At 41.5% G+C, this 27,748-nt stretch overlaps 1 protein-coding gene across 1 annotated transcript in view; it reads right to left on the reverse strand.

Annotated features, from left to right (window-relative positions):
• The window catches only part of SLC38A1 (solute carrier family 38 member 1), a gene marked incomplete at both ends in the record, with an annotated part of 48,647 nt that overhangs the window by 11,050 nt on the left and 9,849 nt on the right, over positions 1-27,748 (reverse strand). Inside the window, 6 exons of the mRNA XM_079714327.1 lie at positions 951-1,033; positions 2,016-2,097; positions 2,624-2,716; positions 4,158-4,231; positions 26,192-26,307; positions 26,598-26,673. Coding sequence (XP_079570453.1) covers positions 951-1,033; positions 2,016-2,097; positions 2,624-2,716; positions 4,158-4,231; positions 26,192-26,307; positions 26,598-26,673 — 524 coding nt within the window. The remainder of the gene's footprint in view (positions 1-950; positions 1,034-2,015; positions 2,098-2,623; positions 2,717-4,157; positions 4,232-26,191; positions 26,308-26,597; positions 26,674-27,748) is intronic.

The following is a 27,748-nucleotide window of genomic DNA, read 5'->3' on the forward strand; positions in this document are numbered from 1 at the left end:
AGGTCTCACAGAACAGCTACAGAGGCTTGGTATTTTTCATACAAAACAAAAAATTACGGTTAGAAATCATTTTGGGAAGAACGTTAAGTGTCTGCATTGAATGAGCCCAGAATTAAAGGAAATGCATTTCATAGGCTTGGGACTGGACGGCAGTCTGGCTGCAATATTCCACACACGAAATGTCCATAACATCAGGGACCCTGGTCTCCAAATACACACACACAAAAATGTCAAAATCAAATGGAGGGCTTCACTGGTGGCGCAGTGGTTGAGAGTCCGCCTGCCGATGCAAGGGACACGGGTTCGTGCCCCGGTCCGGGAAGATCTCACATGCCGCAGAGCGGCTGGGCCCTTGAGCCATGGCCGCTGAGCCTGCGCTCCGCAAAGGTAGAGGCCACAACAGTGAGAGGCCCACGTACCGAAAAACAAAACAAAACAAAACAAAAAAACCAAATGGATATGACTTAGTGATTATCTACCACTTTTGACTTTTTGCTTCTCTCTCTCCCTTCAATGAAGCAAATAATTGAGACCAGTTAGACTCTGATAATTTAAGAGTGATTCATAATACTTTGGGGTAAAAATATAAGCAACTTTCTGTCTTGATATCAGATGTGAAATTCTGCTCATCTAAATAATCAGAGTATGTAAGACCTTGGATGAGGAGAATTCCATTTTCTGGACTTTGTGCTTTTGGACAGAGCACTGTCTGTTGCTGGTCCCAGGACCTCCCTTCTTCCCTCCACGGCTTAGAAGAGGGATTGCTTAGGAAGTCACATACCAACCAGTGTTTTTATCCCATATTAAAGTCAAGCCTGATTAATACTTGTAATTTATCACTCATTTAATCTTTACCCTACAAGTGAAAGCAGAGGGCAAAGTTGTTCGTTTTTATTAGGTTTCTGATTCATCTGGGTATTGTAGAGACTATGAGAAAAGCAAGCTCTTACCTAAGTTTTTCAAGAGACACAGAGGGAGAATTATGCCAAAAGTAACTACCACCACCAGAAGGCGGCCATCCACGTACCAGGCTCTGAAAGGCATGTAAGCAGTTAGGTCACATTTTTTTAGAAAGTGACTTTTCTTTCCTCACACATAAAATTTCACAATATTTAAACTTTGTTAACTATTATTAATGTTTACCATTAACTTTTATCATTATTCAGGTTTTATCCAACCACTTTGACCCAACCGCTAGTCACTTACTATCATCTCTCCCCCCACGCAGCAGAAGAAGAGATATTGCTTCCCCTCTCACTCCCATTGGCTAAGCATGCCTTTCCTCTGAATTATTTACATTGTTTCAAAGATGAATGCACACATTACTTCTGTCAGATTACAACTTCTCTTATCAATTATTTAAAGAGAAAGTTCCTTTCTGTTCTGCTTGGCTAATATTATCGAAAAACAAGTCACCACAGGTAGCCATTGCTTTCTCCCTAATCCCTTGTATTTGACCTTGAATCCTGATGAAAGAACACTAAGAACCCTGGTTTCTACCATTCTCCCTTGAAAGAAAACAGAGAAACTAAGACTGACAAGAACTGTGAAACAAGAGGTAGTCAAAACACAGGATGTACTAAACGCAGCTGCAACGTTTTCCAAGGTTATAGCTACATCTTTAATGAGGTTGGCTCACATCAGTTCTGCTCCCCAAATGCTCTGTCCGTTCTTTAAGGAAGAGACTCGGGTCTTAATCTTGCTTGTTCCACTTCTGTGTCAAAAATACTCCATATCTGTTTTATTTCATAGAAACTGGATGTAGATTTCAAGTTCTTGGGAAATTGCAGCACCTAGCACTTACAGGATGACCGATGAATCTACCTTTTAAATGCTCAGATTCAAATGGCTCTGCCTGCTTCCTTCATTTATATACCCCCAGAAACAACAAACCAAGAAAAAACAGCCTAGGGAAAACTTTGTTTCTGCAGTCTTCATAAAACAAAAACGTTGGTTAGCCCACATTTCAATTAAAAGCATTTTAGTTATCTCACAAACAACGGTCTGTAACTTACGAAAATGTCTCTTCCTTTCCCATTAGAAACTTTATGGCAGAGGGTAGTTCATTTTTTACTATGAAGAGGTAGCTCAGCATTGCTAGAGGAAAATGAGAACATTTTTAGAAAGAGGATACTGAGGCTCACGTCGCAAGCTATATAGAAGGTCACCAGGGGGCTTCCCTGGTGGCGCAGTGGTTGAGAGTCCGCCTGCCGATGCAGGGGACGCAGGTTCATGCCCCGGTCCGGGAAGATCCCACATGCCGCGGAGCGGCTGGGCCCGTGAGCCATGGCCGCTGAGCCTGCGCGTCCGGAGCCTGTGCTCCGCAACGGGAGAGGCCACAACAGTGAGAGGCCCGCGTAACGGGGAAAAAAAAAAAAAAAAGGTCACCAGCCTGTTCCTAGACTAACCTTCAATAAGACACAAAGACAGCTGTAGACACTGTCCCAGTATCCTTGGTTGTTAAGTGACTACTGTCTCTGCTGGACTTTCCAAGCGCCATTTTAGCAATGAGAATGATACTGCTTGAATTATGTTAAAATTCATGTGGCCACCCAACCACCAGGATTAGAAAGAAATAATAATGTTCACGACATTAATGTATAGAAAAACACGATCTTTTTACCTCCAGTGTTCTGTAGGGAGGTGGCTCCAAAGATGACAAGTTTCCCTGTGGTGCCAAAGACCTGTTCTCCCAGCTTTTCATAAACCATGCAGCCTGTTCAAAAACGACAGTTGAGAACAGAAGAAATGACAGAGTTCCCTACGTTAAAAATAGCAAGATTTCATCATTCTAGTGACGATTCCCCAAGTTATTGTGTCTTTATAAAAAATCACACAAATAGCCTTCTTGGCTTTGCAAGGGTTAAGGCATTCTCATTACAAAACCACCCCTTGACATTTTTAAATGTCAGACATGAGCACCATTTTTTCTTTTTCAGGTTGGCTACAAATAAACGATGAGGTCATAAGCCTTATTTGTTTTACTGCCTCAAAAGTCTCCCTACTTTACTGGGGGGGAAGTTCCCGCTCTGACCTTATTCTCAGGTCTGGTGTGTATCATTAAAATAAAAATTTGATTTAAAAATTAAAATCCTGAGGCTTGGGAAGAAAAGCTCCTTTTGAATGAATTACCTGAACTGATTAGGCTAACCAGGAATTATCTTAGTAATATTCCAACAATGCCTCATGGGTCCTAAATATAGTAACAAGCTTAGAAACATGTAATAACCATGACATCAGAATTCTGACCTTTGATAAAATTTAGTTCAGGGATTTGCACCTCACAAAAGAGGGAAGCAGATAACTCTGTCAAGAGAATAATCTGGCCATAGCAAAATTCTAAAGCGTTCAACCGGCTCATCTCACTAAATACTAAAATGTTAAACCGTTCATTTAAGAAAATGGGTTTATATTTCTTTGTAACAGTTCAGCTCACGTTTTTCAAAAGGTTCACAGGAAGCAATATGAGTCAGACTATAATTAAACTTTTTTTATTCTCTCATAAGACTGGTGTTTAAACTAGACAATGGTTAGATCTGCAGTTTATTAGAAAATGTTCCAGTTAAATGGAGTCATCTACATACAGTAATAGTCGGCCAATGTGGTTTTAGCTAAAGTAAAAGTCAAAGTATTACAAACATAATCCAGTGTCCCAGGAACAGAAAATAAACACTTCAGGTATTACACTGCCCAGAGAACCTGAAGTCTTTTCACAGTACACTCACTCCCACATTGCATTGGGAATCACATTTTCTCCTTGGAATATGCACGAAAGGGAATGAAAGCTCTGTTTACTTTTGAAACCTTGGAGGCTATAATATAAAAACATGGGATCCTCGGTCTGATTTTATAAAGACCTAAGGAAAAAGCCGAGGCCTTTAAAATGAAGTCATCTTAAACTAGAAAAGCAGGTATAATGGAGGGTTCTCTTTTAATGGCAATGTTATTTGCTCATTGTTCATAACAAGTTAACTTATATGTTGCTCTATCTACTTCTCTAGGTAAATTCCTCTATAGGTCTTCCAGTGACGACAGGTCAAAGTACTGTTTTTCTTTAATAATCAAGTTGCTGAACAGGGAGAGTATCATTTGTTCACAATATCACCATGAGAATCAATTACCCCGGCTTTACAAAACTAGACGTGCTATCAGCTTACCTGTTTCCTTTGAACAGATCAACAGAAGGTTGATTGAATATATAGACAGCAGGGTTACTGAAGTCAAAAGTACCCTAAAGCAAAGAAAAGAAGTCTTGTGATAGCTATAAAGAACACAGACCCTGACCTTACATTGCATTGGGTTGGCCAAAAAGTTCGTTCAGGTTTCGCGTAACACGTTACGGAAAAACCCGAATAAACTTTTTGGCCACACCAACAGAAAGGCCAAGGCTGATTTATATGTTATACGGTTACCACTATTCATTGACAGATCCAGATACTGGAACCTATTAGTCACACCCTCCTTAACATCCTCAATAAAAACGTTCTACCAAGTAAAGAGCTGCTCATTAGAATGTAACTCCAAGAATTCAAATGCTTTGTAATCCTAAGCCTAAAACAGAAATAGCTTTCTGGGATCATTTCAGTTGAGGTGACTTTAAAACAACATTGTGAAACAAAGATTTTGTGGTCTATGGTGCACTTGCTGTGACACCCCCTGTGAGGAAGTGTGAGAAAGGGGGGTGAGGGTGGGAGTGGGGTGAGTGGGGATGTTGAGGGAAAGGCTTGCAGTGACCCTTAGATCCAGGACCACGTGACTGTGGGCACCTTGCTTGATGTCTCCCATCCCTCGCCTGTGACAGAAGGCCAAACGGTGTCTAGGTTCTTTCCACCTAATTACTCTATGGCTATCTTTGAATCTATACGTTAGATCACTGAGATAATTCACTTTTTTTTGCACCCGGTTCCTCTTAAAATAATAATAAGTTTCCCTCTCTTAACGGATGGGGAAAGTTAGACAATCAAGCGGAATGAAAAGACTTTGTTGAACGACGAACTCATGTTTTTGTTTTAGTACATCTGGCTCATTATCAAACCTTCCTTGAGAAAAAGCACAGTTAGAATGATGTGGGAGATGGCATAGATTATTTCTGAATCATTTGGTTAAAACAGACCTAAGAATTGCAAATAAAGCTTATTTATTTAAAGAACTAAATTCCAGTCCCCTAGATAAGACCGCTCACTTCCTGATGTAGGGAAATATGTCCCAGGAACAATGCATTACTGCAATTGATTCCATGTTTGAGTAATTAAGGCAATTATTTTTCTAGCAAGTACTGCTGAGCGGTGCTTGGCGCCTTGTGCAATTCTGTCTGCGTGGGCCTCTTCCCGGCCCTTCCCCCACTCCGCACACCTGCTGAACCACTGCTCAGATGTCACCTCCTCAGGTACCTCCCCTTGCCCCAGGCAGAAACATTGCTTAGCTTTCTCTTGTCTCGCGGCATTTTGTTTCTCCTCTGTTTCAACCATGGGGAAATAAACGGGGGAGTACAGACAGCCAAGGGCAGAGCAGACGGACTGCCAGAGACTGGCCAGAAACCATAAAAGAGTGACAGGGCTCGGCAGAGGTAAAACAAACACTGGGAGAAAGAATGGAAAATCTATGGGAGAAAGAATGGAAAATCTGACACTTCAGGTGAAGGTCCAACTGACCGGCTAATAAAGGGGAATTTAGGTTAAGATATGATTGTAAGGAAGTACATTCGGACATATATTGACTCAGATCCCTGAGTAAGAGGGTGAATAAGAGGGTAAGTCCCTTATTACCTATTCTGGTTAAGGGACACGAAAAACTGAGAGCAAGCATTTATTAAGCAATCCAGCAGTTTTGAGATCTGTAATGGAACATGATTTGCTATGCTCTGCCAGAGAGTAAGAGACAGGACACATCTGTGGTATGATTTTTCCTTCATCTTATAAGATAAAATTTATGTTAAGGAAGCAAGCCTTGAGTTTCACTCAGAGTTCACTCATGTTGATACTAAACCCTAAGTGGCCACTTCCACATGCGCCTGTGGCAGGTCACAGGGGATTTCTGTGGCACAGATCTGTGGGCTACCAACTGGGGATAGAATGGATGCAATTTGAGGATCAGCCATGGGCTCTTCTGAAGTGACCCTGTCCTCTGTTGAATTGACTCTCCTGGGACTGACCTGGGGAGGAGAGGACATATTACCACTGGGCCCCAGGCTAATGAGTAAAGAGTATGACCTTTCGAAATATGTACGTTGTAGGGGGGATAATTACTAACATCTACCTAATGGGTAACCAAAGGCCCTCAGCCAGGGAGAACTGGGTCCTCAGTAGCAAAAGAAACATTCTACGGAAACATCTGCTCCCCCAGTTGGTAGCCCTGGGACCACATGTTCTTGCACATAGTGGCTCTGAGCCATTCTTTTGGGTGGACTTCTCTGTAGATGATGCTCAGCTGGCCTTTGGCCCTTGGCAAAAGAGAAAGGATTTCTTCATAAACTGGTATCACCTCTTTTTCTTTTCCAAGTGGGAGAAAAGTGTTGATCAGGGAAGATTTTAGCAGGGAGCTCACCTATCTTCTTCCCCAAACTTAACAGCAGAATGAGATCCTTCCACAGTGATGACAACAAGCCCCTTGCTCTCATGTCTGAGACATCACAACGCACCCCCGGCCAAACGACCCATAGTAAGTCTGACAGCCAATTTCTGAAGACCCTTTTCTCCATCCCTCCCAACATATAGACCTTCCCTTCCAAGACTGAAAACTAATATAAAGCAAAACTCTTTTTCTATCAGGTCACTAAAAGGCAACTTCTGCATGTAAAATTCTATGACTGCTTTAGCCTATAACAGAATCTAGCATTAATGGAATTAAAATTTAGAAAAGTATATCTCCCTATTTAGATTCTTAGAAAGAAGCAATAAAATATCGAATTGGTTATCACAGATCCTAGAATAGTTTAAGAGGATCCAGTCGGAGCTGACATCTAGAAGAAAGAGCAGGGAGAATGACTCGTGAGACTAAGGACTTATTTGAACATTTCTTCTATTTTGAGCATGACTGTGCCCCTATTTACCCAAGTAAATATTTGTACATGTAGTTTGGTTTCCTGGAGGAGAAACATAAGCTGGTATTCCTGTGCTAAGAGGAACAGAAGTGATTCATTTTTTTCATTTCATCTGGGTATCATGTAAGCTTTCACACAGCTAACCATTGACCAAAATTTTCATATGGTTGGGGCAAAAGCTGCTCGCTGAAAAAGGCATGTTTCAATGAAACCAAACCTCAACAACAGGCAACTGAGTTGTCAAGGTATTAATAGTTCAGACTGACGTTCAGCCTTGAAGAGAAGGGGACCTAGAACATATGACTGAACACGGGCCCTGGGGAAGCAGTGGCGGGAGAGTTAGTCTTGCGAAGAACGTGTTCAGGGATTTTGAGAACCCTCATGTGTCAGCGATACTTTGAAAAACGTGGTGCAGGGACATTCCAGTAGGTTTTGTGTCCCCTGAGAAGAAAGAGGCTGGTTAGGAGACAGAATTCTAGACTCCTGGACTGGGGAGAGACCTTCAGAGACTACCCTGCCCAGCTTTTCAGGCAGGATGGGAAACCTCTATGCTCTGTGCCAACACATAGGCATCCAGGTCTGCAAAGTCTTCTGTCAGGGGACACATATGCAACCCATCCTGCTTCTGGAAAGTGCTGTGCACTGGAACTGAGGTTGAGCTGAAACTTCTGCTGCTATGTTTATCTTGGGTCCTTATTTTACCCTCTGGACCTACTTGAATCTACTTGAAATATAACCCCTCTTCCACCGAAAGGTCCATCTTACGGTGCTCATTTTAAGATGGTGCTCTTTGACTTTTAACTTCTCCAGTACTTTCAGCTGTTCATCCTGTGATGGAGTGTTCAGCTGTTTACAGCTCAGTCGTGGTCCAGTTTCTCATCCATCCTTTTTAATGGCTGTGTGCCAAGAAAAGCACGACACTCTCACATTAGTTTTGTTCCAGACAGTGCAAAGCACAGTAAGATTATTAATTTGAGTGAGACATCCTGCTTTTTTTTTTAAATTCTTTTTATTAGTAATGTTGAGCATCTTTTCATGTACCTCTTGGCCATCTGTATGTCTTTTTTTTTTGCTTTAATTTTTTTAAACAGCAGGTTAGTTATCTATTAGTTATTAGTTTTCTATTTCATACATATTAGTGTATATATGTCAATACCAATCTCCCAATTCATTCCACCCCAACTCCCTACCCCTGCTTTCCCCACTTGGTGTCCTTGTTTGTTCTCTACATCTGTGTCTCTATTTCTGCCTGCAAGCTGGTTCATCTGTACCATTTTTCTAGATTCCACATATATGCATTAATATACGATATTTATTTTTCTCTTTCTGACTTATTTCACTCTGTATGACAGCCTCTTTGTCCATCCACGTCTCTACAAATGACCCAATTTCGTTCCTTTTTATGGCTGAGTAATATTCCATTGTATATATGTATCATATCTTCTTTATCCATTCGTCTGTCAATGGGCATTTAGGTTGCTTCTGTGACCTGGCTACTGTAAATAGTGATGCAATAAACACTGGGGTGCATGTGTCTTTTTGAATTACGGTTTTCTCTGGGTATATGCCCAGTAGTCATCCTGCTTCTTTGAAGGCAAACTATTTTGGTTTTCATTTTTATGAAAGCAAGTCATACTTTTCATTCTTGTTGAGCTTCTGGGGGAACTGCTGTTAGGCCAGTCTTCCTGGTTCCATCCTGTGCACTTCTTTTTTTCTTTAAGCCAAGTATAAGGCTCTGCACTTATTTTCGTTACCTTTTATCTTTCCAGTCTTGTGATATTTTTTAAATTGTTGATCCTTTTTACTTATGTATCAACTACCTTATCCAGCTTCCTATCTTGAGTCTGCCTTCAACCAAGTCACTGGTTCTTTTTGAACGGAACAAGACCATCTGGAAAATGGCCCACTGTCTGGCCAACTGCTCCAGCCAGACACCTGGAGGTCATCCCTGACTTCTCATCTACTCACTCATCGCTCATCTCTAATTCACTGGCAAGTGTCCTATAATTTCTGCCTCCAAAATATATCCCAAATCCATACGCTTCTTTTTTTTCCATCTCCACAGCCACTACTCTAATCCAAGCCACTGTCATCTTTAATTTCTGGGCAACTGTGATAACCTGTTTCCCTTTTCTTGACCCCTCTGATCCATCCTCCATCCAGCAGCCAGAGGTATCTTTTTGTTCTATTGCTTTATTATGCTTCTTCACCACTAGACTGTAGGACAGGCCACGATGGTTTAATTCAGTCATGGCCTGTCCTACTTACCTGTTTACTTCCAATACCAAACACAGCACATAGCGGACTCTTAGCTAAGTATAAGTGAATTTACAAAGATTAGAATCTCATTTGTAAAACCACATGAGACTGCCAAATATCTTGCTAAAATCAAGGTACACTCTGCTTAAGCCAGTTTGGTGACCTACCAGCTCACTCTTTCTTTTTTGTTTCTGAAAAAGAATTTATTTTTATTGAATTTTTAAATTAAATTAAATTAATTTATTTATACAGCAGGTTCTTATTATACCAGTTCACTCTTATCTCAAAAGATGAATTTAGGTTAGCACGACTATTTAAGAAAACCTTATTTGCCCCCAGGGAGCAGTATTTTCTGCAGTAATTGCATGTAAATAAGCTATTTAATAAATCTGCTCTAGAATAATGCTTGGGATATACTTTTTACTACTTTTGAAAGCTGGGATGAAATTTGCCCATTTCCAGTCCCCTAGCAATACCCCATGATTTTTTTTTTTAATTCATATGCTTTTTTAAAAAAATTATTTATTTATTTTTGGCTGCGTTTGGGTCTTCATTGCTGCACGCAGGCTTTCTCTAGTTGCAGTCAGTGGAGGTTACTCTTCGTTGCGGTGTGCGGGCTCCTAACTGCAGTGGCTTCTCCTGTTGTGGGGCATGTGCTCTAGGCGCACGGGCTTCAGTAGTTGTGGCTCAGAGGCTCTAGAGTGCAGGCTCAGTAGTTGTGGCCCACGGGCTTAGCTGTTCCGCAGCATGTGGGATCTTCCCGGACCAGGGCTCGAACCCATGTCCCCTGCATTGGCAGGCAGATTGTTAACCACTGTGCCACCAGGGAAGTCCCTCCATGATTTCTTAAATATTCCTAGATATTTTTATTCTGTTTGCTGCAAGAAAATTTTGACTCACACATTAAAACAATGAACATCTAAACACCTATCTTGAAAACATTTATCTGTCATTGTTTTGAATCATATTGATAGGACTATGATTCTTGTTCTTCTATAATTTACCCAAAGATTATATGGATAATGTTATAAAAAATTTCATTTTTTAAAGTATTTTATGCTAATGAAATGGAAAGCTGTGACAATAAATGGAACCAACACACTTAAGGCGACTGAAATAGTCTATCTATGCCATGGTTGTGGTGGTGATTCCACAACTCTATTTGGGTAAACTCATCAAATCCTATCCTTTAAATTGGGAAATTTTATAAATTATATCTCAAAAAAAAAAAAAAACAAGAAAAAAAAAACCCCAACCTCCCAGCACTTTAAGGGAGATGAGACTATCTTTTAACAGCCCAGCTATATAACAAGAAATCATACGACATCCTTCAACCGAGCGTCAGAGTCCTTGAAAGAGGTGAAGATGAAGCAGCCGTCACTGCTGAGGATCCAGAAATAGCTCAGATGGGGGTGTTCAAGGCTGCCACGCAGGTGAGGGCTTTCAGCTCTTCCAGGACCCACTCCTCTCAAAAAAGAGAGAACCCTTACCAACCCTCCCAGCATGACTCTTCCTGTCCTCTCCTTTGCCAGAGTTTAAAGCAGCTATTCTCAAATTTCAATGTGTATATACGTATCTCCTTAGGATCTTGTTAAAATGAAGATTCTCATTCTGTAGGTCTGGGATGGGACCTGAGGTTCTGTATTCTTCCCAAGCTCGCAGGTAGTGTTGGTGCTGCTGGCCCATGGACTGCGCCTGGAGTAGGCAGGATGTGAAGCTGCCGGCTCTGGTCCCCTGGCATATCCATCTCAGTATTTCTGTTTCTCACAACCTCCGAACCAGCGCCACCACATTGCCCGCCACGCCGCCTGCAGGTATTCAGCGTGAATACCTGCGACATGGATCCCACCGCTCTCCAGGTGAGACTGCACTGAAGGGAAGCATTTACAGCTGAGCCATTACCATTCCTGTGAGTCCCTGACCGGCTCTCAGTGTGAGAGCGAGTCCTGTCTGCTTCTTTTGGTCGACTTCCTAAGGGTAGTAGAGCATTCTTTACCTCACCAGGATATATATTTTTAAAGTATTTTCAACTCCACACTCTTCCCCACACCGCCATGTCTTTCCTTCCAAAAGGGACCCGAGGCTCACCACACTATATAATCCTTCTTCTAAACGTGGTTGAAAGTATAAAAGTTTTTTAAAAAATAATATCCAGAGATGCTTGTTTTATTTCTTACCAGCTGATTGCATTTCAGGCTGGTGACATCAAGTAACAGTTTAATTACCAACTAATTTTGTACCTCTGAACTACAAATCAACAATACAACTCAGCAAGGAGCAATGGGGTCAACGTCTAACTGGGAGGGACTGGGTTTTCCAAATAAATGGTCTTGGTTGACAGGGTGCCGTGAGTGGAGCCAAGGGCAAGGCCTGAGATCGTTTGGGAGACCCTGACACCTGGTTGAGATAGGCTGAAACCCTGTGAATCCCTAGGCCAAGCCCTCCATCCCAAATCCTAAGAGCACAGCTATAATCTTCCTTTTTGTGGTCAGTTCAGCCCAAACAAGGAGCTGAGCTGGGCCTAACAAAGTGGATCTGGGGCCTACTTTTAGGTGATTTGTCCTCCACCTGTACTCCCAACCTTAGGGCACAGCTCCTTCTGCAGGTTCTTAGGAAAAAGCTAGGCTTCTGGTAATTTCTTGTCTCTTTTTAGTTCTGCTTTGAGAAGAAAATGGAACATCGGTAACCAAGGGTGGGCACAGGCATCTCAGCAGAGCTCCAGTGGCCCCGGAGCCCAGAGCAGGGGTGAGTCAGGTCTACGCTCGTGAGTGGTGCTCCTCTAGGAACGCAGGGCCACTGCATCCTCCTGGGAGAAGGTCCAAGGGGAAGAATTCATTAATAACATTCCAAGCCAGTAGGGGCTGTTCATCTGAGAAGGCAGAAACTGGGAGAGGGTCAAAATCAAAGAAGAGGGCTTCCCTGGTGGCACAGTGGTTAAGAATCCACCTGCCAATGCAGGGGGCACGGGTTCGAGCCCTGGTCCGGGAAGATCCCACATGCTGCGGAGAAACGAAGCCCGTGCGCCACAACTACTGAGCCTGCACTCTAGAGCCTGCGAGCCACAACTACTGAGCCCACGTGCCACAACTACTGAAGCCTGCGTGCCTAGAGCTGGTGTTCCGAATCAAGAGAAGCCACCGCAATGAGAAGCCTGCGCACTGCAACGAAGAGTAGCCCGCGCTCACCGCAACTAGAGAAAGCCCACGTGCAGCAACAAAGACCCAATGCAGCCATAAATTAAAAAAAAAAAAAAAAATCAAAGAAGAAAGAGCTAGAAAGGAGGGATGAGCAACTCTTTCTTATTACATGGGAGGCACTCCATCCAAGTAAGCAATTACTACGTGAGTCGTTACTGTAGTTCCTCTTCCTTTTTCTCACCAGAAAATTACACAAGCTTCCTTTGAGTTCTGGAGATCCCCTGCCCAAGAACCAACTGACAAGCTGGTGTTTTTCTCTGAGACCAAGACAGACCAAGTCATTTAGGAAAGGCTGGTCTCAGCAGCATCTCTACACTGAGGCTTCACGTGGCCGCGGCTCCCACCGTGCTCAGCCTGCGCTCACGGGTGTCTCTGAGCCATAGGGCTCTGCAGATGCGTGCTGGCACCCGAGGCAGGGCCAGAGCACCCATGCTCCGCCCCTTGGTTCCCACAAAATCCTTTTTTTTTTTTTTTTAATTTTTTTAAGATGTTGGGGGTAGGAGTTTATTAATTTATTAATTTATTTTTGCTGTGTTGGGTCTTCATTTCTGTGCGAGGGCTTTCTCTAGTTGTGGCAAGCGGGGGCCACTCTTCATCGCAGTGCGTGGACCTCTCACTCTCGCGGCCTCTCTTGTTGCAGAGCACAGGCTCCAGACGCGCAGGCTCAGTAGTTGTGGCTCACGGGCCTAGTCGCTCCGTGGCATGTGGGATCCTCCCAGACCAGGGCTCGAACCCATGTCCCCTGCATTAGCAGGCAGATTCTCAACCACTGCGCACCAGGGAAGCCCACAAAATCCTTTTTGAATTGAAAAGTATCCTAACGTTCTAATGTTATTTAATCATGCAAGTACCTTTGTTTCTATATTCTTTGATATACTCAGTGCCTGGGAGAGTGTCTGGCACATAAAATGTACCAATAAATATTTGATGAATAAATGAATTATCTGATTAAAAAAGATAAAACTTTTACCATCCTCATGATTAGAAGAGCCCACATAAAAACGACCTTGCTGGACAAAAAGTGGTCTTTGTTGCTCATCCTGCTTTTATCTAACATCATCTCCCACCAAATCACAGCCCCTCACTCCTAAACTCACAGACATAGATGCTCATCATCTGCAAGAAAATGTAAAACCCCAGGACAAGGGAATTGGACAAATGGTAGGAAACATTCTGTTTTCTGGCCAGTCATCTTTCTCCAGTCCTTCCCTGGGGTGTGGGTCTCTCCCAGGCTCTCTTCGACCTCCTCCCTTTCTTCCACATTTCCAGGCTGTCTCTGCCCTCCTGCACTTTCCTCCCCACTTTGTCATTCACCTCTTATCTCCACTCACTCTGCTGCTCTTCCATTCCACCCCTATTCTTCCTATGAGAAATATCTCTATGAAGTGAATAAAGATTTTAAAACACTGCTGAAGAGAGTGCCAGTGGGGGATGAAGGAAGGGCTGGAGAGCTCCCTGAGGATGAAGTTCAAGTGTCACCCGTCCGTATGATGAGAGAGCTCAGATTCAGGGCTTTTCCGGGCTAGTGTGACAGAGCACCAGTAGAGGAAGGGAATTTCAGGTGTGGGGAAGACCTGAAGGGGTTTAAGTGAAGGACCGTGGCCTCTAAGCTGGACAGGGAAGGAAGCACAGAGGTCCTCAGTGACATTGAAGGCCAGGCCCAGTGGGAGTATCCAAGGGGGAGCCCTTGGAGGGAAGTAGAGGAGGCTGCAGTCAGAAGCAGGGTGTTTGGAGGGTACGTGCAGGTAGGTGGTGCAGCCTTGTTCCTGTGGGGTGCCAGTGGGAGAGGCTTACGTGGAGAGGAAAGGGCACACAGAGAAAGTTTATTTAACAAGAGCTTAGATGGAAGAAGACACACCTGAAAATCAGGAGAGGGGGACAAGCTGTTCTGAGACTCTAATTCATGGGGAAGTTATAAATATTTTGACAAATTCAAAATTATATTTTACATACAAATGTACTCCTAGAGCTTTCATTTACTTCGATGAGAATTCAGTATAATTAATAAAACACTTTATTGATCACCACTAATCATAAATCTAAGAGTATTTACTATGTTGGGCCCACACTAAGCACTCTTTACAATATTTTACTTGTGAGTAGTACTATTACTACCTACCTTACAGATAAGGAAACTGAAGTTCAGAGAGGTTCAGTATTTTGTCCAAGGTCACAAAGTGAGCATCAGAGCCCTCAAACCCTGGTAGTCTGACTCAAGTCCTTACCCACCATGCTCTATTGTCTGCCAAAGTCAAATGTCCACGGAAGAACGCCAGTGTAAAAAGCAAGACCCAAGCAGAAGACAAAAAACTTAAGAGTAAAATATATCGAAATGTTAACAGAGCTTGTTTTAACAGTAAGACTTTGGGTGATTTCTTTATACTTTATTTTATGCAATTTCAAAATGGTCTTTAATGATTATCTTACTTTTACAATAACACTATTAAAATGAAAAATAAAGAAACCTTTCAAATGAGAAGTATTATTATTCCAAACCCTTTTTGGGGTGTGTGCATTTGTTTAAGCCCCAAGCTCATTAATATAGTCCCTATTTCATTTAAGGAGCTCAAGAAATGCTTATGGAAAGGAGCAGAAACATCTAATTATTCAGACCCAAAGTGGACTTCTTAGTCACTACACCCTAATTAAATTTCAACATTCTGAGGGTCAGAGGACCAGCACACTAGGATCTAGTAGCATGTGATTATTTGTAATATTTACAAATTGAACTAGAGAATGAAAGGGATGGTTTTTAAAGGCTGGGCAGGGAACAGGTGAGGATCAATTATTTGTACAATTCCATTTCTTTCCGTGTAGGCAAATCGAACTTCTGTGCTGCAAAGTTTCTCTTAAACTCGCCTCACTATTGATTAGATATTTTGTTTTGTCTGAGGAAAGGAATACACATCGCTGGTGACGAAACCAAATAATATCTAATATAATCCTAAAGAGAAAGAAGTGTTTAAAAGAGATTTGCGGAGAGAAATAGAATCTATCAGTTTAGTTGATGTTTTGAGAAGTTAAGAAAGTTAGGAGGAGGGCTGAGTTTAAATGAGGAAGTTGTACCAGCAAGAAAGGAAGCCAGATGCCACCACCACTTCCTGTTTTTGCCTACAGTCCTTGGTAGAAGGCTATGGGTTTTGTGGGCACTCCATTTATAACTCTAGACATGGTTTCCTTCCTCTTCTTCCATTCCACAAGGATCAGTGGTTTCCCTTCTCCTCAAACCTAGATCCTTACCTTTCAAAACGATGCCCCCTTTATCACACTCTAAAGATGTGACTTCTGAGTGACAAGAATTCCCTATAACCATTAGGTAAAGGAACATGCTGTACTTGGTGGGCATTTTGGACTTCCATTCCAGTAGGAATGATGGATTACTGGCTCCATTCACACTTTCCAACGCTGTTTCCAAGGTAACAACGTACATTTAAGGAGAGATGGGAGAGTTAAGAGGAATACACCTTCGTTACCCTCCCTTCCCCATCCCACCCCCAACTGGTGTCATCCTGGGCAAGTTACTCAGCCTCTGTGAATCTTAGCTTCTTTATCTGTAAAATGGGGATGATAAATAGGATTGTTATAAAGATTCCATGAAACAATGTATACTTTATAACTACCTTCTTTTTTTAACCCTTTAAAAAAGTAAAAGCCATAGAAACAGAGGCTGCAGGTGGCTTTGGTTTTTGGGCTATAGTCTGCCAACCCTGATACAGATGTAGATCATTAATACCATGTGCCTGATGAAAGGTGAAGCGTGTGGCCATAGAACAAAGCAAAACTAACTGGCCCACATCAGGGCAGTTTTCTAATCTACTAAACCAACTACCATTCTATGAGTAAGAAAAGTTCAAGCTACTCTTGAAAATCCAAATTTCTGGACTATTTAGATCTACTGTGCAGATACACATCTGTCCTACTGTAACCCAGAAGAGTAAATGTTAAAGGCATCCTACACATCACGGCCGTGAACAGTACTGTTAAAACCTTAGACAGTTTAGTTAAGTTGCCTCTTGCAGACTAAGAAAAACACGGGGCTCCAAAATGGGGGCCACGCTGCTATCCTTGGGTAGTACCGGGGCACCCGATGCAACACAGCACAGGCAGGACTGAGTGAGCTCAGTGTACACTCTTGCACATTCGTACACACACACACCCCACACTCCTACGTCCCTGGGGTCAAGAGAATCGATTTCTTGGAACCCCCTTATCAGACACATATCAGATGACTCATCAACTAAGCATAACTGCTCCACTTTTTTTTTTTTTTTTTTTCCCCCGGTACGCGGGCCTCTCACTGTTGTGGCCTCTCCCGTTGCAGAGCGCAGGCTCCGGAGGCGCAGGCTCAGCGGCCATGGCTCACGGGCCCAGCCGCTCTGCAGCATGTGGGATCTTCCCGGACCGGGGCCCGAACACGTGTCCCCTGCATCAGCAGGCAGACTCAACCACTGCGCCACCAGGGAAGCCCGTGCTCAACTTTTAAAAATGGTGGGTGGGACCCATCGCCTACACTTGCCAGCTCTGTTTACAAAATAGACACTCATTTTTAGCACAACACCCCTTCCGCCTTTCCTATTTGCCCATTTCTGAAAAGTTCTTCATCCAGTGAATTTCAATTAGAGTTCAATGGCACTGCCGCTGTCCTTTCTACATGTATTTCTAATGCTGGCAAGCGTGAATGTGCCACTGCTCCCTTTCCAGTATTATTATTCCCAAACAAGAGACTCTGATGCCAATGATTTTTGCTGCCAGCTGAAGGACAACAATTTTCTCTTCAAATCATTTCTAAGGAACGGAGACTATAACTCAAAGAATTTTGAAAACAAGTAAGTGACTGACATAAGACGTAAGATGAGTGTGCCTCTACCCAGGGACCTCCTGGGATCATCAGAAGAGCAGCGTTTCCTATTGACTTCCTCTTCATCGCCCTGTTTTGATATCACAAAATCCAATTGGGTCTTTCCTTAGGAGGCAAAGAATTGCCTGCTTAGGAGCCCACAGAGAAGACAACTTAGCATTTACCAGGAATGACTTGATAGACATCACACAAACCATCTTTGTTACTGCTAAAAGCAAAATTATCACCTTGGTGGGTGTGATTCAAACTTTTGGGAATATATGGAAAGTAACAGAGCAATGACAGTTCAAGAACATGCAGAGTATTTGCAAAGGTACACTGCAATCTCACTCCAATTTGGTAGAATTTGCTAAAATGATTTAGAAACTCCAGAGAGCTATGCTGAGGCAGTTTTCTGAGACTGCAAACCTCTTGAAAGAACAAGAAGCCCATTTTTGTGACACGATAGTAACGATCAAATAGCTATAATATCTGAACAGGACTTAGGGCAATGTGTTGATGGGTCTGTTGTTCTAATTCCATTTCTGCCTACCCCTTATGCAGGCTGAATTGTAAAACACGAATTTAGAGAGAGAAGGCACCTGGTAGTCTGATCTTTGTTTACAGAGTCCTCATTTTATAGATTTATCTTTACCGGCATGGCTATTTACTGATTTGTTTGTAAACACTGTGATTATAGACAATACAATGTTGCATCTTTTTGGTGGTAGGATAATGATAAGTGATAATGGTCCACAAAGGTAAATACTGAGAGAGAGAGAAGAATTCACCTACAATTGGAACAAACAATCCACCACAAAGTGAAGGTAATTGCTGTAAACTGACAATGACAATTACTGTCCTTTTTGCAAAGAGCAATTTAGCAACAAACGCCCTTTTAGCAATGCAGTGCTAACCTTGTACAGTATTTCTTAACAGTCTCTAACTATTTTGAATTTTCAAATGAAGGAGGCATTCCCAGGAAAATAACCAATGGGTGGTGAGTCCCTTCCTAAACTTCTATAATTTTCATTACATCTCCAGAGCCTACTTTAAATCTGAGGGTGAACTAAACCCCCGAGTTCATGTTTTCCCTCTGATAAGTTTGCAAAATTATGAGAGCCATTGTTTGCCCTAAAGCCTTGTAAGACTATGTAAGACTATGCTAATTTTTACATATTCTTTCATTTCAGGGAAACTTTATTGAGAATCAGCTATAGGCAAGCACTGTTCTAGATCCTGTTGTGGGGAGAGAGACAAGGAAGACATTAATCCTGCCCTTGTAGGGCTCAGTGTTCAATAGGGAACAAAATATATATGCCTAAATAATGGAAGTAATACTTGCTATTAGAAAGATAAAGGCTACACCAAAAAGAGAAGGAAGGGAGATCTTTCCTTCCACCTGGGAGGATCAGAGAAACACTTTTGGAGATGGCATCAGACCTGGGTCTTACGGGACCGTCAGGATTCAGAAGCACAGGGACGGCATGGGAGGGGGGTGGCAGAAAGGTTGAGGTGATGGGCACGGTGCCGGCGGCCCCTACAGAAGAGAGGGAGGCTGGTGTAGCTGATGCAGAGGCAGTCTGCAGGGAAGTGTGGTGAAAATGCAGTTTGGAGCAGGTGGCACTGTATTGATCACTCATTCTAGCTCTTGTGGTCTAAATAGCAACACCGAAAATATTTTTTTCTCAAGTTTTCTGCAGGAAAGAGAAAGAGGAAAAATCTTGTCGCAGTGGTCTGAAGTTCTCTAAAAACCAGTTTTCTCAACTAGTTTCTTCCCCTAAAGCACGTGGTGAAAAGATACTTTAAAGAGTATAAACTTTCCACTCCCGCTCCACCCCCAGACCCCATGTCACCCTCCAGAAGTAGCCACTGTCAGCAGTTTTCTTGTTTACCCTCCCAAACAGTCTGTGTAATACATGCACATATTACGCAATCTACCCCCATCCTCACTTCCACCCAATATTCAGTTTGTTTTTAATTTTTCAATACAGTACATATAAGTCTATCTTACTCCTTTAAACAGCAGTCTAATATTCCATTTTATGGAACTACTATGGTTATCTAACCAATTCCCTAATAACGAACTTGGTGTTATTTGACTTTGCTATTTCTTGGTTTTCAATTCTTAATTACAAAAAGTTTACTTAAAGCCCTGGAAAGAATTAAGTTCAAGGGCAGTGGGAAATCTTAAATAGCACATGAGGCAAAGTCAGGCACAGATATGACAAACATGAAGCAGTTCAAAAAGTTTACTGGTTTTACAATATACTTGAGGCATGTATTGTACTTGCTGCGACCAGGAACTTGACCACTCCTGATACACAGTTTCATACCCTTGGTATTGCTGAACTATTTTCATTACAATAAAGGTGACGGTTCTTGGTGGAACAGTAGTAAAATAGTTCAGAAACACTGACTGATTTTACAAGGTGATTTTAAAGAGCTAAAGGATTAACTTGCAAGTATCCACTGATAAGAATAAAATTTGTCTCAAGAAGTACATTAATAATGTAAGTTTGGCTTCTGAAGGCATCACTAAAAGGCAGTATAGTGTTTTAGATCACTCAGGTTCTAGACTCAAGAAATCCTGGATGGAACATGGAACCCTGGCTCCCCTATTTTCTAAGTTGTTATTAAGCCTCAGTTACTTCATCTGTAAAATGGGGCTAACATTTACTTCATAGTGTTGTTGGTGGGGGTTAGATGAGATAACATGGTATATATAGTTACTGTTCAATAAATGTTAACTATTATTTGGTAACTACCTAATTAATACTTTAACAAACATTTAGTACACAGTGTTACTATGTACCAGGCACTGCTGGTACTCTCTCCATCTCTCTCTCTCTCTCTCTCTCTCTCTCTCTCTCTCTCTCTCTCACACACACACACACACACACACACACACACACACACACACGCTCACTCATTAGTTTCTTATAGCAGCCCTACAGAGTTGTACTAACTAATAAATGTCTTCTTGCGTGCCACTTTTCAAAGTGTGCTTTTAGATACATTATCTTTTTTATTCTCACAACCACTACCCCAGTGAGAAAGAAAATGGAAGACACCAAAAAAAGGCAGGAATTATAATCAACCAAAATAAAATTTAAACTATTGTTTCATTCAGATTGTAATGTTGTTTCACAATTATCATTTCAAACAGATTGTTTACAAACTCAGTGTTTATGATAAACTATGACATCTCTTTGAGCTCCCAGCAATGTCATGAATTACATTCTCATTTTTCATGGTTTTAAACTTAAAGGTTACATGATTAAAATAATAATAAATAATAATGATACATGCTAAGAAGTTATGGGAAAATATAAAGCATTTATTACTTTATCAGATTCCATACAGTGTAATAAACCTCTCATTTACCTAGCACAGTGAGGAGATCACATGCTCTTCAGAGATTAATTCTCTATAAAATGTATGCGTTTAATAGAAATCTTTAGAAAATGTAACTTTCCTATTTGGGGAGATGGTAATGTGAAATAAACAAAACAAAAGCCATCATTCTTCTGTGCTAATATTTACTTTTTTTTTTTTGCAGTACGCAGGCGTCTCACTGTTGTGGCCTCTCCCGTTGCGGAGCATAGGCTCCGGACGCGCAGTCTCAGTGGCCATGGCTCACGGGCCCAGCTGCTCCGCGGCATGTGGGATCTTCCCGGACCGGGGCATGAACCCGTGTCCCCTGCATCGGCAGGCGGACTCTCAACCACTGTGCCACCAGGGAAGCCCAATATTTACTTTTAATTCCTACTTTTGCTATGATGGAGTTATGGGGAAGCTGTGGAAAAGGAGTAGCCATAGAAGAGGAGGATGCAGTGGAAAGAGATTTCTTCAGCACCCTTTGCCTTTCCCTTGGATCCCACTCAGGAAAACTCAATTCAGTAGGTGCATTTTACCCTTACCCGTGCCTCAGCACATCCCCAAACTGCTGCCTCAGGGAACAGCCCCATTTTACTTCCAACAGAGAACATACACCTTCAGAACAATTGTACACTGAGATTCACCACTAGCATACTTCCGGCTCCTCAGATGCAATTATAAGGCCTCAGGATTTAGGATAACACAAAACCTCACAGCATTCTTATAATAGGGCTGAATTCACTGAATCGAACTGAATCAGACATGTGTTAAACAGGAATGACAGCCATTATAGTCAGGTCCAAAAAATGAGCCCCAAACTCATCCAGCAAAAAGAAATCACCCCAGCAAGTTTCCAGAGGACTCCAATGAAGAGCCCAGTACCCAGCCTCAGTGAGACACAGAGGAGCCTTCCCAGCTGCTTTTCTAAAGAAGCCTGGACAGCCTTGGGCTCTTTCTCTGCGTTGGCCAATATGAGTCTGGAACGGGGCCCTGTACCAGATGAATTATCTTCATCCTGCCAACTGCTTCTTGGCTTGAGCAGTTGTGGGAACAGCTGGTTTTATAACACAGAGTGAGCCCTTGTTCTGAGGTAGGAGAGCTCTGCATTCTGTGAAAAACTTGTAAGTTTGGGTCTCTATACAACTACCTTCATGAGCTTTAACCTGAAGGTTTGGTGTGTTGTGCTTGCTATACATGCGTCTTGCAAAGAACCAAACAACCTATGAGAGTTTTATCCAGAGGAAATCTTCCTGCAACTCTAAAAGTCACCTTTACCCAATTCTTTGTCTCAATCAGAAACGGAAGAGTCATGAGATAAGAGATCACTTATCCCTGAACCAGTATAACTAAAAATCAACCAAATTCCAGGAATGGTAGGTTGAAAACAAGAATTTACTCCTGCTCTCCTGGCCCCAATAATCCAGTAAAGCGATTTCTTAAGGCATAAAACTGCTAGGATAGTAAGAAGAGGAGAGAAGAGACAACAGTAACAAAAATTCAGAAGCTGGAAAGTGGACAGAGCTCAATCTTAAACTGGCAGTGGAGAAAGCCAAGACCAATCCAATTTACACCACAGAATTCCCAAAAGGCCTTGGTGGCATTACTGGAAGTAGGGAACAATGGACAGGATGAACTAAAATAAAGAGGATCTGTTGAACTTCTTTCAAGAAATAGCTAGATTCCCCAGACCAGGCACCTACTCTGTAAAGCAGGGTGACTGCTCCTCTCCCATCTTGGCAAAAGATACATAAATATATAGAAAATATATTCTCTGAAAAGTATAAAATGTAATTCTCCGAGTGAGCACAACTTGTGAGGGAGGGGGGATTGGGTGGACACATGCACAGAGATATTCACCCAAGCCCTTTCCCCCAACTTGGTTCCCATAAAGATGGCAGCAGTGCCCAGACCCTACAGGCAGGTGACTGGAAGATCTTCCCTGGGTGATCTGAACAGCCAAGAAGAAACTGACACAGCTGGTTCCCCAAGGAAAGGGCTACTGACAGCACCTCTAGTGAAGCTATTTCCAACAAACCCCACTCATGTGTACCAGGCTCCAATTAGCCTTGTTCCAGTCCACCCCCTGCAATACTTGAATACAGCAGACAGAGAAGGACAACCTGATATCTAAGGAAAGATTCTAAAGTGAAAGAGTCCAAAACAAACAGAAAAATCAACTTGCATCACAGGGATACAATCAGCAGAACTCAGATTATGGGAAACACTATACGACAAATGGTCCAGTTTCTTCAACAAATAAACTGCGCAGAAAAGAACAGAAGAAAATGGGGGAACCTACAGAGTGAAAGAGACTTAAACCACATAACAACCAATTGTAGTATATGGACCTGATTTGAGTACTGATTTAAACAATCCAATTGCTTTTTAAAAATAAGGTAAGCAGAGCAATTTAAATATTGTTTGGGTATTTGATGATATAAGGAACTGTGGTTAATTTTCTGGGTATGGCATATCATGGTTATGTTTTTACAGTCCTTATATATTACAGAAATACAGTGAAATATTTATGGATGAAACGATGTGATGGCTGGGATTTGCTTCAAGACAATCTGGGTGAGGGGCTGACTAAACAAGCATGGTCATGAGATGAAGGGAATACAGGGATCTTTTAGACTCTCTACTTGATGTCTGAAATTTTCCATAACAGAGAAAAACCATCACTAGAATCCTCAGAGAAAACAATGAAATTGTAAAACAGAAACAAAATAATATAAAAAGGGAACATTCAAAGAAAGTTTAAAAGCCCCTGTAAATAAAAAAATAATAAGAGAAATAAAACATTCAATAAAGAGTTGGGAAAAAATTGGTGGCATATTCCAGAGAGTATAGTGAAAAACTTTAGAAATGAAAATAAAGAAAAGAATAAAAAGTTAGAGGGCTAGTCCAGAAGGTCCAAAATCTTGGTAACAGTTCCAGAAAGAGAGAAAAGAGAAAGAGAAGGAAGGAATTCATCAACACAACAATGTAAGAAATGTCCCAGAACTGAAGACCATGAATTTCTAAAAGAAAAGATGTACCAGCTGCCTGACACAATGGATGAAAAAAGGCACACAGCAAGACACAGCATTGTGAAACATCAGGAACAAAGAGATTTGGCAAGTGTCCAGAAAAGACAAAATAAAAACAAAAGGCCTGGCTACATATAAAAGATGAGGAATCACAAGCATTTGGGACTCCACAACAGAAAAAACTAGAAAGCAATGAAGCAATGCCTTCAAAATTCTGAAGGAAAATGATTGCCAACAGAGTTCTATATCCAGCCAAACTACCAATCAATGGTGAAGGTAAGATAAAAATATTTTTCAGACATGAAGGCCTCAAAAATTTTATTTCTATTTACCCTTTCTCAACAGCAAAAGCAAGGAAGTAAACCCAGAAAGAGGAAGAAATGAGATACAGGGAACAAGGGATCTAGCAGAGAAGAGAGGTGGAGGGGATTCATAGGATGGTGACAAAGAGAGATTCCAGAATAAAAGTTTACTCTCCTTGCCTCAGTTCCCTTAAACGGGAACTGAGAACTGACAGCAGTAGCTGCCTCATAGACTTGTCAGGATTCAGCGTAAAACACTCTGAGCAGTTTCTGGCATAGAGTAAGAGCCACAAGAGTTGTTCTCGTTATCATCATCAAAGAAATGACTCTTTATCCTATGTTAACATGTAACTACTTGATATATTACAATAATTAAAAAGAAAGAGGGCTTCCCTGGTGGCGCAGTGGTTGAGACTCTGCCTGCTAATGCAGGGGACACAGGTTCGAGCCCTGGTCTGGGAGGATCCCACATGCCGCGGAGCAACTGGGCCCGTGAGCCACAACTACTGAGCTTGCGCGTCTGGAGCCTGTCCTCCGCAACAAGAGAGGCTGCGATAGTGAGAGGCCCGTGCACCGCGATGGAGTGGCCCCCGCTTGCCACAACTAGAGAAAGCCCTTGCACAGAAACGAAGAAAAAAAAAGAAAGAAAGAAATCAGTGTAAAACACATGTCCAAACCAAACATATTTCCAGCTTTGGAATGACTGAAAATTGTCACAGACCATAGGGTTTTGGAGGTTAACAGGTTCTGAGATTTTTCTAGTGCAATTTCCTTGTTTCAAAGAGTAGGGAATTGAAGCTCAGAGTAGCTAAGTAACTTGCTGGACTATACAACCATTCAGAAAAGGAGTTGAGATTAGCAGTCAGGTGTTTCATGTCAATGCACTGAAAATCACATGTGTAGCTGCTCAAACTCCATCTATGGTATCGTCACAGGGTCAGAATTCCACACATACAAAAAAGTATCACCACAGGAATATTTTATCCAACTCCTGTCATTTTACCCTAAAACCTGCCACTTGGCTCATGATATACGTAAATAGAAAGACCACCTAGAAAGATCCAGCCGGGGCAATAAAGCGAGGAGGCTACAGTTGGGTTTACTGGTTAGGTTGACAAGAGGAAGGTAATGTATTAGATTCTCTGTCCTACACAGAGTTGTTCTGATTCTAGGAAGGATACCTCTAGTGGGTTTACACACAAAAGTATGAATATTAATCCCTAGTGCTGTGGACCAATATGGTGCAGCCTGCATGCTGATGCCTGAGTAGTGGAATGGGTAGCAATGCACTTCCACCACAGTCTTCTAAGTCTTTCTAAAGGAATAAACACAATTTGCAGGATTAGTAGACATTTTGGTCACTGTTTCCAAGGAAATGATGGATCTGGCAATGAGGACTACGGGGCAAGCCCAGTGAAGAGCATGAGTGTCGTCAGGGGTGAAAGCGCCACTGTTACTCCTTTGAGATCTGAGAGAGAAATCAGGCTGGGTGGGAATCTTCCTGGTATAAATTGTATGATCTGTCTTCATCTCGTTCCAACTGAAATTAAGCCCTCTGTACATGTGCAGAAAGTCTCATTCAACAGTTTGAGATGAACTTATTTCAAAAGAAAATTGCCCATTTTCTTTTCACTGAATCTCAGGGGGAAAGTACAGAATAATTTCTCATCTTTAAAACACTGAAAACTTCTATGCTTCTTGCATATTTCTTACAAATGAATTTGCAGTTACCTTTGGATATAGTACGTGTTCCACAGCTATCCAATACCAAAGTGGTGACTGGATGGATTAAACACCTCAATATTTTCACCATTTATTGATAGCTGAGATTTAAAGTGACAAGTCTAGAGTCCAAAAATACAAAAAGTGCTATCTTCAAATCTTTTATCCTTTTTACAAGTGCTTATTTTGGTATTTTTGATTAATAAAAAGATTTTCTCCTTCTACTTTCTTATAAACATGAGGTGCTTCTTGGAAAATCATTCAAACAAACAATGTAAAAGGATGCACTGTAACTTAGCCAAGTTAGTAAAACATAGAAAGAAATAAGAACTATTTCGAAATATTTCCAATGTCTTCTGCGTATGAACAGAAACATACAGAAAATACAGTTTTTAAATGAAAAGTACGGCAGTGTCAACACTCACAGAAAAAGTAGGATTCCGGTATTTGCCAGGGCGAAGGCGAGTCCCAAAATCCCACTGCCCATAATGGCGTTGCTTAGGTTAAAAACAGACATGCCCAAGGAGGTTGTTCCTGGAATCTGAACAGAGACAGTCACACTAAGCAAAAGAGTCCTCAAGACAGATCATCATGCCAAAGCCTTTAAAGAAAGCACTATCAGGAACCAACAGGGAAATGAAATTCAAGGAATCCTTTCCTAGTGGTCTAGTTATTTTTTTTAAATGGGTTTCAGGAGAAAATACATAGGCTCCGAGGAATAACCTGGTGAATAAATAGCTATGTTTTTGGTACTATGCTGGATGAATTAAACATCTGTCACAATTTATGTAATTTAAAAAAATAAGCAAACTTTATTATAATGACACTTACATAGTCATCACATTTCTTTTTTTCCAAATGGCTGTTCGTGAGACTCCTTCTACTTTCACGATCAGAAATAAACTTGCTGTAAAGAGACGTATTATGATTTAATTTCATGATAATGACTTGAAACTTAACATCATGACTAAATGATTTATTACTTACCAAAACATCACACATAAAAAGTTATCAACCAGTGATGAAAGAAATTAAAGATGATACAAATAGATGGAGAGATATACCATGCTCCTGGATTGGAAGAATCAATATTGTGAAAATGACTCTACTACCGAAAGCAATCTACAGATGCAATGCAATCCCTATCAAACTACCACTGGCGTTTTTCACAGATCTAGAACAAAAAATTTCAAAATTTGTTTGGGAAAACAAAAGACCCCGAATAGCCAAAGCAATCTTGAGAACGAAAAATGGAGCTGGAGGAATCAGGCTCCCTGACTTCAGACTATACTACAAAGCTACAGTAATCAAGACAGTGTGGTACTGCCACAAAAACAGAAAGATAGATCAATGGAACAGGATAGAAAGCCCAGAGATAAACCCACACACATATGGTCAACTTATCTTTGATAAAGGAGGCAGGAATGTACAGTGGAGAAAGGACAGCCTCTTCAATAAGTGGTGCTGGGAAAACTGGACAGGGACATGTAAAAGTATGAGATTAGATCATTCCCTAACACCATACACAAAAATAAGCTCAAAATGGATTAAAGACCTAAATGTAAGGCCAGACACTATCCAACTCTTAGAGGAAAACATAGGCAGAACACTCTATGACATAAATCACAGCAAGATCCTTTTGGACCCACCTCCTAGAGAAATGGAAATAAAAACAAAGATAAACAAATGGGACCTAATGAAACTTCAAAGCTTTTGCACAGCAAAGGAAACCATAAACAAGACCAAAAGACAACCCTCAGAATGGGAGAAAATATTTGCAAATGAAGCAACTGACAAAGGATTAATCTCCAAAATTTATAAGCAGCTCAAGCAGCTCAATAGCAAAAAAACAAACAACCCAATCCAAAAATGGGCAGAAGACCTAAACAGACATTTCTCCACAGAAGATATACAGACTGCCAACAAACACATGAAAGCATGCTCAACATCATTAATCATTAGAGAAATGCAAATCAAAACTA

The sequence above is a fragment of the Hyperoodon ampullatus genome (genome assembly GCF_949752795.1).
Source record: "Hyperoodon ampullatus genome assembly, chromosome: 11".
In the NCBI taxonomy this organism is placed as follows: Eukaryota; Metazoa; Chordata; class Mammalia; order Artiodactyla; family Ziphiidae; genus Hyperoodon; species Hyperoodon ampullatus.